Genomic DNA, 17,919 nt, shown 5'->3' with positions numbered 1-17,919 from the left:
AGCACACCCAGTATAACAATACTTTACACGGGCACCGGCTGGGAGCAATGGGAGCAGGTGCAGACATTCAGAGCCAGAGAGAGGCTGACTTTCGGTTTTGGTGGTCATCTTAGTTGAGGCGAGATCATCCTAATCCAGCCATCTTGGATGACTAAAACCTGGTTTATCAGGATGGTGACGATAAAACGACTTGACCAGGGTAGAGGTGTGAACATCCTGAGCCTTTACCCAACTCTTCTCCTCAGGACCATACCCCTTTCAGTCCACCAAGTACTGCAGAGAGTACTCTAGACCTACGTGAATCCAGTATCTGCCGTACCACATACTCTAGTTGCCCATCAATGTCTACCGGGTTAGGAGGGAGTGTAGAACCAGAAAAAGTATTCTTCAAGACTGGCTTCAAGAGTGACACATGAAATTTAAAAGGAATCTTCAAGGAAGGAGGAAGTTCCAGTTGAAAAGCAAGCTCATTCACTTTTCAGATGATTCTGTAAGGACCAATAAAGTGTGGTCCAAATTTTGATCAAATTTGATGAGTGTTAAGCCTCCGCACCCATATGGGATATTCCAAATTCTTGTGGTCAGTTAAAACCGTGATTGGTTCTGAAGTTCCCTCGGGGAGATGCCTCCACTCTCCCAGGACTGCCAAAAAGAAGGATCCAGCGCTCCACGGATTTTGCAAAACTTCAAATTTTATTGCACCGTACACAACGACCGTTTCGACCTTAGTAGGTCTTTTTCAAGTGCTTTCTGTTTATTTGTCCACTCTCCCAGGGCCATCATAACAGCTAAAAGCTTTCAATTGCCCACATCATAGTTGCGTTCAGCAGATGAGAACTTCTTAAAGAAGAAGGAACATGGTGGTAATCGACCTTGAAACTCGCTTCTCTCTGACAGAACTGCACCCGCTCCAACATCAGAGGTGTCGACTTCCACAATGAAAGGACAAAGAGGATCGGGTGCTTCAAGATAGACACAGAAGAAAAAGGCTTCTTAAGCTTCAGAAAATCTACCTGTGCTTCTCTAGACCACTTCACATGATCTGCCTGTTTCTTGGTCATGGACGTAATGGGTTCGACAATTTTAGAAAAGTCCCGAATAAAGCGTCTATAGTAATTCGAAAATCCAAGAATCCTCTGAATAGACTTAATCCCTTGGCCAACGGCCAATCCTGAACAGCAGAAACCTTGGAAGGATCAATTTCTAGACCTTGAGCTGAGATGATTTAGCCAAGAAAGGAAAGCCTGGATTTCTCAAATTCACATTTCTCAAATTTGGCCAAGAGATTATTCTTTAGGAGATGCTGAAGAACCATCCTCACCTGCTGATGATGTTCAATGGTCTTTGGATAGATGAGGATATCATCAAGGTAGACAACGGAAGAGTCTAACATATCTCTGAAAATCTTGTTCACAAAAAATCTGGAAAACTTTGCATAAGCCGAAGGGCATCACCTGATACTCCTAATGTTTGTCATGTGTGTTGAAAGCTGTTTTCCACTCGTCCCTTTGCTTTATACGTATAAGGTTGAAAGTGCCTCTTAGGGCAAGTTTAGTGAAAACTGGTGAGTCGCGTAGACGGTCGAGGAGTTTGGTGATCAGGGGGTGTTGGTATCGGTTTTTAACAGCCATTCTGTTCAAACCCCTATAATCAATACACAGCCTCAAGGATCCATCTTTCTTGGCTACAAAGAAAAGGCCAGCACCAGCAGGTGATTTGGACTTGCGTATGAGTCCACACTTTAGATAATCCTCTATATATGCCCTCATGACCTAGTTTCAGCTCGGCTAGAGGATACGTGCGTCCGCGTGGAGTCGTGCCAATGAGCAGGTCGATAGCGCAACCAAAGAGACAATGAAATGGTAGCTCCTTCGCCTGTCTTTTATCGAAGACTCAACTGAGATTGGAGTAGCAGGCTGAAAGACCAATCAATCCTTCTTGCTCTGATAGGTGGAGAGTCCCCACTAGACGACAGGGTGAAGGGCACCTCAAATGGCAGGAGGTTCCCCAGGCTACTATATGTCCTGCGGTCAGTCAATCCGGGGATTGTGGGCATGTAGCCAAATAAGTCCCAGAACAATTTAAATTGCTGAGTAATGGATAACGTCCAGCTGGAGGGATTTGTGGTGTAGATCATTCACTATGGCCTTGACTTGAACCGTCTCCTACAAAATGTTTCCAGATCCCAGTGGTCTCCCATCAATAATGGAAATAGACGTGGGCAATTTCATACCTTCTTCAGGAGTAAATTGCTGGCTCGATCGGCAAAGGCCTGATCCACAAACATAACGGCAACTCCTGAATCCACGAAGGCCTCAGTTGAGACGTAGTTGTCCTGCCAACATAGATGGACGGGAATCATCAGACAACTGGAAGGTGGTGAGGTGATGGTGTATATGCTCAGAAGAAATGTTCCTATATCGTCAAGGTACTGGTGTTGCCTGGTTTTTTTTTTTTTTACACGTCCGTGCCATGTGGCCCTTCTAGCCACAGTAGAAGCATAACCCCATAGAGCGCTGGTGCTGTTTCTTCTGTTCAGTGAGGCACATATTGCCCAACTGCATGGGCTCCTCCACAGACTTACTCGCAGCTGGACATGCAGTGCCAACAGAACCGGCTGGAGTTTACGACAGTCCTCTTGCTCCTGACATGTCTCCCTTATTCTGAGATTGAGAGAAATGCAAATGGAGATCAGGCCTTCTAGATCAACAGGGACATCTCTGTAGGTTAGCTTGTCTTTCAGCCTCTCCCCTATGCCTTGACAGAATGCAGGTTTCAGCACTCCTTCTTCCAGTCTGTCTCTGTGGCCAGGGTCCTAAACTTGACTGCATGTTAACCCATGGTGCGGGAGCCTTTCTTGATTTGGAGGAGTGCTGTCTCAGCAGAGGCCACACGACCGGGAGTATTGAAGATCATCCGGTAGGTCGGCAAGAGGGCGATAGTTATCCAGCAGGGGAGAGTTTTTTTTCATAAACGGGTGAAGCCCACACCAGAGCCTCATCCATAAGGAGGGATAAAATGTATGCCACATGAGAGCGATGGGTAGAGAAGGACAATGGTTGCGTGTGAAACTGGACTTAGCACTGGTTCAAGAACCTTCTACAGCCTGAGGACAGTGATGTTAGGACAGTGGTTAAATAGGCTGAAATGTAGCCGATTCACATCTTTTATGAAGGTTGATACTGCTTTTTATCACTAACAGTTTGATACACTAACAATTAAAATATGCTCCTAGTACATAGGCCACACTACTTTATGTTCTGTGATTTCAGGTGCTAAAAATGCAATGACCATATTTAAATAGCTAATCGCAGCTACCTGCGGTGAAGAATTTACATATGATAGTGGCTCAAAAGCTGAAGGCAAAATAGCAATTTTTCCACAAGAAATGTGGATGAGCTTGCATGACATTATTTCTGTTACCAGAACAAGTTCTGAGGTACATTTGGTTGACATTGAAGTTAAACAGCTTCTATACATTACCTACTGTAACTCCAGTTCAAAACTTTGGGGGACTTTTATGAAGCTCAAAAACAATTGCTGTAAATCACATGCTACAGTAGGAAAGAAATTGTACACATGTTTTTCATAGCATCGCTATATCAAGGTGTTCTGTGCCTTTTCTACCTAAACTGCATCAGTAAACAAATTGTGTAGGGAAAAAGCAAAAGAGGCAGTTAGATAATAATTACATGACTCACATACTGTAGCTTTTACCTGCGTCAATCACTATATCATGTCTTCCCATTTCTCAGGCCAATATGCAATATGCTGTGAAGCTGGCTTACCTAGTGCTGGAGAAGTGTTAATTCTAGAAGTCCACTAAAATATTCTACAGCACAGGGATGACTGTTTTTACAGCATATTAAGTAGAGGGCTGAATGTGTATGTCCTTAACTGTACAGTATGTGGACAGTAATATACAAAAGAGAAACCATTAGTAGAATTACACCAGTTTACATACCACTAGTACATTTTTTTTCCTCTTCCTAATAACAACATATGAACGTCTGATCTTTTGCTCAATCAGCTGAATTTTGCTGTTAACTACGTATTCTGTATCTATTGTTTTAACCTTTGAGACTGGTTTTCCATATACTGTACATGCACATGCATTGTACTCTGAGAGAATACGCTTGCTGTACTTTTTGTGTCATAATTTCATATTTGTTACACTATGTAGCCCTTGCCTGTTAGATTTCTAAGTGTTGCATATACAGTATGATACATGGAAAAACAGGATGTATTTTGTAGGGATTGTATAATTTCCTCTTCCTAATAACAACATATGAACGTCTGATCTTTTGCTCAATCAGCTGAATTTTGCTGTTTACTACGTATTCTGTATCTATTGTTTTAACCTTTGAGACTGGTTTTCCATATACTGTACATGCACATGCTTTACTTGTACTCTGAGAGAATACGCTTGCTGTACTTTTTGTGTCATAATTTCATATTTGTTACACTATGTAGCCCTTGCCTGTTAGATTTCTAAGTGTTGCATATACAGTATGATACATGGAAAAACAGGATGTATTTTGTAGGGATTGTATAATTGCAAACAAAAGAAGAAATATCCAGCCTAAATTTAGGGGTGGAAGTCAGATGGTTTATAAGCAGTCACTACACTCGTGAACGCACAGTTTTCACTGATATGCAACTTACAGCAGAGCTGTTTCACTTAGGTACTTGCAATTGAGTTGTACTATACTGTAAGCAGCATAAATGTCATGATTACATATTAGAATCACTACAGCACACCTACCACCAACACCTATAAGTTTTGCTTCTCCTGCTTAAGAAATCTCACACGTCGACCTGTCGCTCCACAGCTACCTCTCTAGCCAAGTCTCCGTTTGGATTAGGTTGCAGGCCCAAAACTATTTGCCTCCAATTTTTTTTGCTCTGGGGGTTTATTCCACTTTCCTCCTCACCGGCACGTATCCCAGGTGCTAGACCTGACCCATATGAGCTTTAGTTGAATTTCTCCTTACAATGCTGCTTATAAAGCAGCAGACAGATTTCTCTGTGGGAAGGGGGGGGAAAGATATTTTGTTACATGACCCGGACTAGGGTCATGTAAGAAAATTTGCAGTGCCCCTACCTGCGGAGACCCCTTGTTTTCTGAGAGACAGGAAATTGATCACTGTAGAAAAAAATATGTCCCCAGTGGACACGACTGCTGACAGCTTTCCTAGGGCCCTGGACTAGTATTTAGCAGGGAATGGAGGGGTGGGGAGGGTAGATGAATTTATGAGCCTAAACTGTGGATTGGATGGGGGGCAGGTAGTCTGGGTCCAAACTGTTCACCGAGGGTAGAGAATCTGGGGCCCTAATTATTGAGCATGGGGTGGGGGTCCCGGGCCCTACCTCGCAGGGAAGTAAAGACCTGTCCAGGTGTCAGATAGCAGAAGTTCGGCCTGACTTCCTGCGGCGCCTAACTGCCGGGTTCGGACCGCCGGAGTACATTTTGTGTCCACGGGCTGGTGACGGGAGTAGCACCAGGACAACTGTCTTGGGCCAGACAGCAGAAAGGGTCTTGGCACTTACCCCCCATGTTGCCGGCTTTACTAGTTGACACAAAATTTCCTCTGCTTGGCGACCAGTAGAAAATTACAACATCATTGGGAGACCTGACAGCCATAGTTTTTTTTGTGTGTCACACGCCAGCAAAAACATAAATACAATTATATCGGGAAGGGGGGTCCACAGATCAACGCCACATCCCAGTACAGGTACATAAAGAAAAAGGACTGCTCCATTAAGGGGCTACCATCAATACCTGTGATGCTTCATCAAGGCCCAGCCTGTCACTCAGAATCTTTTGAGTGCAACCATAGAGGGGCAGTGGAGATGTGCTGAGCTCACAGGTCTTCTTTAAATGTGGGTGTGATTATTATTATTATTATTATTATTATTATTATATAAAAGGCAGTACTGTGGCAATAACCTGTGTATGGTTCACAGTGACTTTGACGAAAGAGATGTGTGACTTTGAAGAAAGAGATGCAAAATGTAACCTAGTGACAAATGATCTACTGTAGCCTACTGACAGAGCCTCTAGATACCAATTAAACTTTCCTGCTAGAATTAGGTATTCTTGGTTACCACATGACCACAGATAAAGCAGGTCCCAGGAGCCTAACCATCACCCATCTCATGAGGCATGGGCACTGTAAATCAGATGCCAGTGTATACTTGTGCTCACATCTAGACCTGCCAGTAAAACACCGTTTATAAGTAGAAGAAAACTTATCACTTCATGCTGAATTTTAATCTCTAGCACTAGTAATAATTTGTGTCATCTTAATTTGAAAATGAAGAGTAATTTAGAGTGTCTCTTAATGGCAGACATGTAGCAAGTGTTGCAAACTAGCTTCATGATGGTAAGTCGACTATATGAGAGTTTATTTTATACTGAATCCCTCTACATCAGAATATGCTTTATATTAGGGACCTTCAACGGGGGCATGAGAAAAGCCTTGATGTGTTCCTTAGACCAGGGGAGTGCAAACTGGGGGGCGGGGTGCACATTTTTTTTTTGGGGGGGGGGGCGCAGCGGTTACAGAGGCCCTGTGCTCTTCCCCAAGGCATTTAAATTAAATGCTGGGAGATTGCGCCAGACCTCTGGAACTCACCTTGATTCAGCCGTCTTCGGGTGACGTGTCACCATGGCAATTTGATGCCACGGGTCATGTGACATCACATGACCCGCATGGCGTCATGGCAATGTGACGTCACATGACCCCGTGGTGTGATTTGACGCCGGCACAATGGCAGGGGCCTGCGTGAGCGGGTGGGCGCGCTTGCTCGGCAATCAGTCGCTTGCCGAGCAAGAAAAATTGATTTTGCTGCTCGCAAGCGCGTCACGTACGTGGTTCGCCCAATGAGGGCAAACCAGCTCTGTGACGTCGTGGCCGTGCCCCCACACCGCGCACCTAGCCGGCCAGGAAAAGCACGGCCCAGCAGGGCGCAGCGCTGGAGCACCAGCGCGCCTGTTTCTACCCTGGACGAGGCCTTTGACTCTCTGCTCCTGCTAATTTCATACTAGGTTCTTAGACCGCTCAGTGCAGTTTTTCACACTGAAGCTCACTTTTAAGTTATGGTATTGTAAATATTTATTGTACAGATGTTATAAATACTTGCAAAATGTTGAAATATAGTAATGTGTAAGTCTTTAAATGTATCTGAAATTACATTGCATAAAGCCTGTGGCCCTTGTACTCCTAAATGTTTTTTTTAACTGGTTCCTTTGGTGAACAAGTTGAAGAACCCTGCTTTATGTTAATATTCTAACCAGGATACCAGCATAATATAAGAAATATAAATAGAGGGTGATACATTTTACAGCAGTAACAGATGTTTGCATTGCAACTAGGAGTAAATTACAGAGAGTGACATTTTCTGTTTTTATATAGAGCCAATCGTTTGACTCCCACTAAGTTTATGATCTCCCAAAATCAATATTTTAAATTTTTCTCATAGTGATTTACTTACTGAACCAACTAAAACATTTTTTTAGAAACAAACCAGACCAAGTGCTGCAAAACATCCATGGTTAAAGTAAAAAAACGGACAGGGTGCTGCAAAACATCCATGGTTAAAGTAACAAACATTGAAAAAATCTGTATGGATATATAATAGAATTAATCAAGTACTTCCATGTGAAGCAAGGGAATAATATTACATGCATACTGTAAATAAGGAGAGTAGATCAATCGGGAACCAACAGGCTGGGATGTGAGTTCGTGAAGAGGTGTAAACCCCGGGAATACTGACCTATATCCCAATAACAAGGCTCTGAACCACAAAACAAGCCTTTTAGAGAGAAATATCTTCCAGGGGTAATAGTATAACATATGTGATGTCCCAACATGAAACATTGAATCGCTGTATTCCCAGAAAGTCTTTGCACAGGATTTTCTTTAGAACAACAAAAAAGGCGGAACACAGCTGAAACAAAGCTGTCGTGTATGTCCAATAGAATAAAAGTTATTTATTGGCACATAAAGTGTAACAACGTAAGAGACAAACCTCTAACGGGTTTCGCGCCTCAAGTGGCACTTTGTCAAAGGGAACACTATAATCTTAATATCAGCTGCTAAATAGAGCACCTGTCCTGAACGCTCCCCCCCTAGGGCTTGCACAAGCACTGCACACCTGACTAGGAGAGGAGTAGTGAATGAAACAAGAACCTGTAATCAAGTTCAGGAGGGGATAGATCTATAGCTGCAAAAAGTACAGCAAAATATAAAAAGAACATTAAGTTGTTATGTGATACAATAAGTGTACCTCAACTATACTATATTAAACCCATCTCCAATACATTGTATATAGTGGCAACAGTGATAGAGAAATAGTACAATGATAATCTAGCTAGAATAGTATAACAAGATGACATAAAATAGCATAAAAACCCATCTGGAAATAATAACAAAAGAGCCAAAGATATGTGTATAAATATCTGTCAAAGTGAATTAAAGCTACAGTAAGAGTTATTGTTAAAGCACTTAATAGCCAATTATATCAAAGAAGAAGAATCCATACAAAACCCATATTGAACTACTTATACAATATTTTTTTACATTATAAAGATAGCAATATACCAATTAAGAAAATAATGCATGTTAATAAAGAAAGAAAGGTCAAATCACATTGTGTGTGTGTGTGTGTGTGTGTGTGTGTGTGTGTGTGTGTGTGTGTGTGTGTGTGTGTGTGTGTGTGTGTGTGTGTGTGTGTGTGTGTGTGTGTGTGTGTGTGTGTGTGTGTGTGTGTGTGTGTGTGTGTGTGTCAACAAATGGAAATTGAGAGACATTACTAAAGCACTTGATGGCTCATTATATTCAAGAATTGTAATCCATATAGGACTAATATTAGATTACTTTTTGATAGACATATATGTCTTTTGACCTTTCTGTCTTTATGAACATGCATTTTCTCCTTAATTGGTATATTGCTATCTTTATAGCGTAAAAAATTATTATACGAGTAGTTCAATGTTGGTTTTGTATGGATTCTTCTTCTTGGATACTGTATAATAGTATAATATAAGTGCTTTAACAACGTATCTTAGTTTTAATTCGCTTTGATAGATATTTATACACATATCTTTGGCTGTTTTGTTATTACTGTATTTCCAGATGGGTTTATATGTTATTTTATGTCATCTTGTTATACTATTCTAGTTAGATTATCATCGTACTATTTCTCTATCACTGTTGCCACTATATACAATGCATAGGAGATGGGTTTAATATAGTATAGTTGGGGTACACTTATTGTATCATATAAATACCTAATGTCTTTATATTTTGTTACACGTTGCACTTTTTGCAGCTATAGATGTATCCCCTCCTGAATTTGATTACAGGTTTTTATTTAATTCCTATCTCCTCTCCTAGTCCGGTGGGCAGTGCTTGTGCGCACCCTAGGGGGGTGGGGTGTGGGGGGGGGCATGCAAGACGAGTACTCTGTTTAACAGCTGATATTAAGATTGTAATGTTCTCTTTGAAAAGGTGCTGCTTGAGGCGCAAAACCGTTAGAGGTTTGTCTCCTTCGTTGTTACACTTGATGTGTCAATAAATACTTTTTTTCCTATTGGACATACAGTACACGGCAGCTTTTTTTCAGTAGTGCTCCACTTTTTTGTTCTCCTAAAAAAAAAATTATATTGAAACAATGAAGCTGCGTCACCACTTTTCCCACACACACACTTTAAGGTATCACCCAAGACACATCAATTTGCTCTGATAAGAATACACTGGAGAATTAGTAGCAATACTGCCAAATCTAACAAGAACCCTGTCCCTGGTAGTTTAATAGACAGGACATAACTGAGAGGCAGCAATTCATTTAGCGAGCAAGTGATGATAATTGCTCTGGAAGATGACAGGCTGCTACAATTCATTAATAGATGCCAAGGAATTAATTTACTCTTTTTTTTTACACTATTTTTGTCTGACTCAAACCATCAACTCTAAGGCCCAGATCCACAAAAGGGTGCTATGCTTCAGCAGGCCTCCGCTCCCATTGATATTAATACGAATAGAGTCGTCCTAAAGCTTAGCACCCTTTTGTGGATCTTTCTAAGGAAGTTCTGTCAGATTTCTTACGTTTAGAACGTATGCATAAAGTACGAAGTACTCGACTGATAACAGGCTATGTGACTCATAGTTTGCTTAATGCTTGCATCACAGTGTGTGTCAAAGAAACACATTAATGTACAGTAACAGAACATTTTATTGACATGTGCTTCAAATATTACTATCCATTTTGTAATTTCTAGCTCTTTCTTCAGAACTTTGTATTCTTTGTTTAAAGTAACATTGGTTCAGTGTGCTGTATAATTTAAACTCTTGTAAGGTTTCTAAAGAAAAGCCAATATATGGTGTTATAGTGTTGTAAATTGCTATGTAACTAGTTTCCATTTTACTTGTTGCCTGGGCTATGCAGCATTACATTGTCCTGGGTTACATCTCTGTTCTCTGGTTAGTTCCAGAGGTCTGTGTGCTGGGTTTTGGACCAACCTGGTTGTATACAGCAGATATGGAATTGCTGCTGAACTAATTGAAGATTGCTGCTTGCATGGGAACTGTTGTCATGATTACCATATTGGTTTGGTGTGTTTGTTAAAACACGATTTACTCTTACTTACAAAAGTGGAACTTCTACCATTTTCTGCATGTATATTTTTTCCAAATAAAATGAACAAATTAAATTGATTGAAAATAGTTACCGCCCTATTTAATCCAAATATCATCACTTTCAATTGAAAATAACACTAATTCATAAGGCACACAATTTATAAATAGCTAAACTGTGGTGCAAACTACAACTACAGCTGTTCACATAAGATATGTTAGTTGTGCACTCCATGGGATTCTTCATTTTAATGTAGACAATAAACATGTATTGGAACAAGAGACCAGACAAGCAAATTATTTCATTACCTTATTTTACGTTTTTATTAAATATGAGCCATGGTCAATAATGTGTATGTGAAAACAACTTCTTATGACAATATAAAAATAGGATCTCTGCAGTATTTAATACAAACCTTTGGGGGGGGGGGGGGGGCAGAAGGAAAGTGTAGTTGTTTCATTTTTGCCCACTGATCCAATGCATCTTGGCATATTCTATGACAGACCATCTGGTTGTTCAACTGTATTTTTCATCAGTCCAAGAATGTGAGAAATGTACTGATTTGATAGGAGAGAGCATGACAGCAATTCTAAGTCAACACAAGTTACCTGATTTTGTTTTTCTTTTTTGTTTTGTTTTGTTTTAGAAGTTGTCTCTCTGCATGGGCTCAGTGGTGAGGTCAGCCGGGCTCACAGTGGGCAAAGTCTGATCGCAGAGATGTCTTCTCAAGTTTCCCATCAACAGGAGACAATTAATCAGCTGGAAGAAATATTGGCGCAGAGAGAAAGAAAGATAACACAGCTGGAAGCAGAGCTTCAATCCTTGGAAATAACAGCTGATCAAAACTATCAACCGGATACAGAGGAGACTGGAAATGGTCAATATGAGGAGGTTAATGTTTTGGAATCCGATATAGATTTTGGGAGGTTACTGAGCCCTTTTCCCTCAGGAACTTTACCGACTACAGCCAAGGAGGGCAATGCTTCCAGGCACCTAGATAATGTTGTTTTCCAGATAGGAGGAGCGCTGTAATTCTCGTAGTGGTATGTGAAAAAATAAAGAAATGGTGCAGATGGTAATAATAAATTGATTGTCAAAAAATAGTCTCTGTGTTGATTGTACTCACAAATTAGTACGGTATAATAGACGTATCAGAGATCCATCTCTCTCTGATAGGAGCTCTTTGATGGATGCCCTCTAAGGAAAGCCTTATGACTGCTGGTCTGGTCAGCTTGTTGTGTATGTGGATCGTGTGAGAACTCAATATACCTCCCAAGGAATATGGAGAGAAAAAAGAGAGAGCGCACAATGGTATCGTACCATATTGATATGTATTGCACAACAATAGTTAGTCAGGTAATGCACTCAGATTTTGCATAAAGAAAAGTTCGTTGGAGAGAACTGCTGGTTTCTCGTGGATGGCGCCGATGTATCCAGACAACGGAGGCCTTCCGCATGCGTCACGTCCTGTGACTGCTCTGGTCAGGGCGGAAGAAGCTGCCTTGTGTGTCAGTCTCCGTGGCTTGCCAGCACCACCCTATGGTATTCTCCCCAGCTCTGTCACCTCCAACAGCAGATTCAACACGTTTCGCTGTGGCTTCATCAGGAATCGACTAATATTAGCGCTTATATTTTATTCTATTTTATATCTATTCATGTTGCCTACATTTATTGGATTCTGTTGTTTACATTATTACATTCAAAAACTCCTGTTATTACTATCTGTAATTCCATTGTTCAAATATTATTGACAAATGTCATTATATCACCAAGGTATAATATGCTTTTCATGATAGGAATTACCCTGATTTTCTTACATTGGTGTTAATATTATAAGCACCATTTCAGGGTATATTATTATACATCCATTTATTGTTGGATTTATATTCCCTTGGTGATAGTTGAGATTTATATGTTTAGAGGAGGGGTTTGGTTCTTTGTGTTTGTTTTTGCCTTGATATTCATATTTTTCAACTTTTTTCTTTATATATTTATATGGATATAAGATAGTAGCATTAATATATGTCAGGATTGATACAGCCTCTAATCCTTGTTTTTATGCTCATATTTTTTGTCTTTATATATTATTACAATCAGATATATGGGAGTAATGGTTCAATTATATTTTTTATATCTCAAATTCATGCTCTATATCCCTTTAACTGGTTTGTTGTTTTTAAAGTTACCTCTCTACACCCTGTGATGCTCGGTACACACTTCCCCCTCTTTGATTAGCCAGATTGGAGATTAAATATTCAGCAGGTGGGAGTTACTGGGTTTGTGCCGAGTTTCTATTGGTTAGAACGCGGGGTCTGATGGGTATTTTTTGCCGATGTTTGTCTTGTGTTTATAATCTCTTTGACAAAGCACGGGGGACCGTGCGAAACACGTCAGGGTGGTTTTTGGGGCTGTCGGGTGTCAATAAAGCCAACACTTGAGTGTCATTACCCTGGTCTGTGTCCTTACCTGCGTGGGAGTTGCACCGCTTTGTTTTTCCTGGATCCCCTGTAGCAAGTCAGGAATATTGGTCTAAACTTAACTCATACATAATACCTAGAAGAGATCCAGAGAGCACCGCAGCAGATGATATCTGGAGTATGTCCAACTTTGCCAATGGCAAAGTCATTAACAGGGCTAATGATAGCATTACGGATGGGACTTCTAATGACATAGGACAAAATTCACACGTACCAAATGGCACATTGCACAGGGATACAGTCGAAAGAACAGAAGACTGATGTTAATTATGTGCAGTAGTGTTTGTGAACTACAGAAGCACTTAACGTAACAATTTTCTAACTGAATATTTTAGGGCTGCCATAAGGAGACCAATTAAAGTTGTGGGGGGAAAAACATCTACAGAGTCTTATATCTTACTGTATGTGTTCCTTTATTATTGCTGTTGTTTAGCCTATGAACACAGCTATTGTTTTATTTTAATGAAGCAGTTGTCCATTTATTGTTCTTTGGCATTATTGTTCATATCCAAGAGCTTTTGAGTTCACAAAAAAACCTTCCGAAGTATGTTTACAGCACTAAAACTGAATTCTCTTTTACCGCTATGAATCACAGATTGAGCTTGTAAACTTATAAGGGTGGTTTACAAAGATTGTAATATTTACTAATGTAAATGGGCTTTAAGCAGCAATCACCCTCAAAATCAAGTATTTTGAGTTAAACTTTATTTGAACCAGGGCATTCCCCTGAACTAAACCAAAACACTCACAGCTCCAGGGACCCCCAGATTACCAAGATATTTAAGTTTTTACTTTTGCCAATACAGTAAAACAAAAAAGAAAATACTAAGGTATTAACTAAAAAGAAATTCACTAAGTAGCACACCACCAAATAATATTAATTAATAATACCTTCATTAATAAATGGGATACAAAAAACATATATTTATGTACAGTACAAGAAAAACAGGGAATACAATACACAGCATATGAGCATAACTCCAACCGATATATCTTACAGTGACTGGTTGAAAAAAAAATTACCAGTGTAAGAACAGGCGCTTGTCTACTAGAGTTGGTAAATGTCACAATCAAATAGTAAATGTGGCCCAATAATTAAGATAGTGATATTGCTGTTCATAAATGGGTCACAAAACTCCTTAGATGGGACTCAATGAATGTAGGAAAGGGAAACTAAACATAGGGATTGGTGTTAACTTGCACACAAGCAAGAACAAAACCAGCGACTGACTCACCACAGTGCGGTACTTACCAGCATTTGATATCACAATTAACAGGTGTCCCAGCGGAATGGGACGTTTGGCCATGACCAAACCACCACCAGCGCTCTTCCGCCACAGCAAATCGCCTCCGGGCACCTCACAGCTTGACTTTTCAGCAAGTGACATTTCGCCATGCGTGCTCCTACCCTGGTGCCATCTTTAAATGTTCTAAACCTGCTCGTCCTTTTCCGTGAGGCCGCTCCTCCGAGTCCCGCAAGCCCTCGTCAATGTCCTGCGTGGCCACCGCTCTGACGCATCATTTTTAAATGTCCTGCGCTGGACATTTAAAGATGGAGCGGCGGGCGTACGTGGGACTCGCAGCAGCAAGGGACCGTAATGAGGGTGCAAGAGACTCAGAGCGCAGGACTCGGACATTTAAAGATGGCCCCTGGTCGGAGCGCACGCAGTGAAAAGTCAAGCGACGCGTTGCCCGGTGTTGAGTTGTCGTGGCAGCGGAGCGCCGGTGCTAGTTTGGTGGCAGCCAAACGTCCAAGACTGCCGCCGAGAACCAGTGAGATTAAAGCTGCTTGAATCTCACTTGCATGCAAGATTAACCCTATGCGTCGCATCAGTAAACTACAGTACTTCATCAGGATGATATATACAGTCCATAGGAAGGATTGCCTTAAATAGCAAATCAATCTGGTCAGGCATCAGATGTTATCCAATCAATTAATTACTTTCAAATAACACATTTTCATTTATACAAAAAATCTATTAAAAAACCTTCACATTTAATATCTCCCAGTGCCATATTGGACACACAGACACACACATATGCAGAACATTTACAGAGTTTATAATTATATAAATTGATTTAAGTCAAACGAGACGCCAATTTTTCCTTTTCTCGAAAGAGTCCATAAGTGCGTGTCTATGCGCCCCCTACATTCCCACAACAGTTTTATTAACAAAAAACAGCTTTTTAATACCAATGTTTTTACAAATATATACATACACATTTCTTATAGTACAAATACACAAATAAAATATAATGTGTTACGTATTGCAAAAACAATACAAGAACAATGTTCAAGAAGCGGATATAGAGTATACGCGACTATAAACCTCACAGAGTAGTGAAGTCAAAGCTAAATACATACACATAAACCATATCTCAGTATCTATACTATAATTCTAAGTTGGATTCCGTCTGTTTGTTTGTTTGTATGTATGTCAGAAGCATCGAAATCTCAGAAATGGCACCACGTAGCACAACGAAACTTTCACTGGACATTCTGCTGTGGATTTGTAGGTCAACACAGATATTCTGAGCTTGCAATGTGTCTCACCTCCCAAATTATGGACATTCTAAGTGTCCCTCAGCAGTCCATCAAATCTGTTAGAGCAGGAGTGGGGGGCGTGGCTACTAATTGAGGGGGCAAGTCTGCAGAAAATCTCACTTGGCAGTCAAACCGAAGGAATGGGAGGGACGTGCTGGACGGAGGGACAGACAGTATATAAAGTTGTGCAGAATATAAAACCCCGCTCTACATCTCACCCCCCCTGATCCCCCCCAGTTCCACATCTCTCTGCTCCCACTCCCCGGTTCACCTTGCTCCGCCTCTTCTTACCCCATTCATTGGCTATAAAAAAAACCCGCTCTACATCTCACACACACCCCCCCCCCCCCCTCCAGGGCAGACAGACACACACACATATACACACACAGACAGAGACAAATCTCACCCCGCACTACATCCAGGGGAGGAGGGGGGGCCCGGGGAGATGTGCCAGCAGGGACGTGTATTCACTATTACATTCCCCAGGCGAAGCCGGGCACAAAAGCTGGTCTATTCTATAAAATCTAATCTAAAGGAATAACTCGATAGACCTGAGACAGATGTCTGAATAATCAATCTCTTCTAAATGGTTCCAGATTGGATAGTAGAAGAGATGTTTTCCTCCTAGGTTACAATACAAGTGTAAATAATTTGACTATTTCTGGATAACACTTCATCATACAAACAAACTTTAATTTAACTTTTTACCCATTTGAATCTGTCACGATTGTGCTCGCCACAAACCGGGACCGGACCGTGGGGCTGATGTGGGGTTATATAATCACCGACCTTAGTCCACGCAGACTGAACCAGAGTGCGCAGTTCATAGTCGTACATAGCAGGGTCTGGATTAGAGAAGGCAGCATCGTCGTTATTCAGGCAGGAGTTCGGCAACAGGTAGACAGGAGTTCCCCGCTTCAGCTTAGGAGCGTGAGTGCGGGAGTGGCCTCTGTGCGAGGAGCGGCCTCGGCCCATAACGCCGGTCTCAGCAGGGGAAGACAGCAGGCTGGCTGAAGTACACCGCAGGGCAGCGTCGGGGAAAACCAACGCTTCAGCACAGATAACCAAAGCAGGCCTCTGCGTGAGAATAGCAGAAGACCTCAGGATACTCAGGGAGTCAGGCCTCTGCGTAGAAGCAGGCCTCAGGATACTCAGACAAAAACGAGAGAGGTAGTACACAAAAGACAAGCCTTAATGCTTGTGGCTGAACACTGTAACGTCCAAGGAAGGAATTATGCTCGGCAGAGAAGCATTGTGGGAATGTGGTATTTAAAGGTCAGTGAACCAATTGCAGAAGGGGCGTGTGACAGCTTTGCTCTAATCACTGAGCCCAAGCTGGGACTGCAGTCATAGCTTGCACAGCTGCTGTAGATACCAGGGGGAGTGTTCCAGGACTGCACAGGTCTGCAAGACAAGGTTAGCAGTAAACTGAGGTGTGGATTCCTTACAGAATCAAGAGGAAGCTACAGTATATAGATGTATTCCACGAACCGTTTGAAAAGGACTTTAACGTGCTCTAGCAAGGTACTTTTCAAACAGAATATGAATAAAAACGAAAGAGATTCTCTAAAAAGTCTTATTGATGATAAGGATCTCGTAATTAAATAGGTGAACAAGGGATGGAGGGTCATAGTGCAAAATAGGGATGACTATATAAAAGAATCCAAAAGATTGCTGGATGATCTTCCCTCCTATGGTTTTGAACCCTACGGATATCTGTTTGGCCAAATTTAAAACCAAGATAGACCACCAGGGAGACCGATTGTGTCAGGCAACGTGAGCCTTTCATATAAAAGTAATATTTGTGTAGACAAAGTCTTACGTCCCTTTGTCACTGGCCTCTCTTCTTATGTATGAGACACTAAGGACCCACTGAGCAGTCTAAATGGTGTTATGGTCACCACGGAAAAATTTCTAGTAAGTTTGGCCGTGGAGTCCTTATACACCAGTATCATACATAAGAATGGTCTACATGCCTGTACACATTTTCTGACTACAAAAGATTACAGTTTTACCGAACATAATACATTTAGAATGATCTACTACAATTTGTGCTGACACAAACTTACTTTATCAACAGATCTTGGGGACAGCCATGGCTACAGCCTGTGCCCCCAACTATGCCAATTTATACCTAGGCTTGTGGGAGGACACCAATTGTGCAGCACAATTCATTCTATGTACTCTGACCACATCGACATGTGGATCAGCTACATAGATGATATTCTATTTTTTTGGAACCGCACAGAATAACTA

General features: G+C 41.3%; 1 protein-coding gene across 6 annotated transcripts in view; it reads left to right on the top strand.

The window, feature by feature from the left end:
• The window catches only part of LOC142495174 (uncharacterized), a 329,787-nt gene that overhangs the window by 279,312 nt on the left and 32,556 nt on the right, over positions 1–17,919 (top strand). For 4 of the 6 annotated variants that reach the window (XM_075600301.1, XM_075600306.1, XM_075600313.1 and 1 more), the window contains one exon: positions 11,288–11,737. The exons of 1 other annotated variant lie outside the window; for it this stretch is intronic. In XM_075600301.1, coding sequence (XP_075456416.1) covers positions 11,288–11,673 — 386 coding nt within the window. In that variant the 3' untranslated portion in view covers positions 11,674–11,737. Of the gene's footprint in view, positions 1–11,287; positions 11,738–17,919 lie in introns of those variants that run through there. One more of the 6 variants, XM_075600293.1, reaches the window with a different exon arrangement.

The sequence above is a fragment of the Ascaphus truei genome, chromosome 1 (assembly GCF_040206685.1).
Source record: "Ascaphus truei isolate aAscTru1 chromosome 1, aAscTru1.hap1, whole genome shotgun sequence".
NCBI lineage: Eukaryota > Metazoa > Chordata > Amphibia > Anura > Ascaphidae > Ascaphus > Ascaphus truei.
Note: the sequence above shows the minus strand (reverse complement) of the source record. Positions and strands in the feature narration are given on the sequence as shown.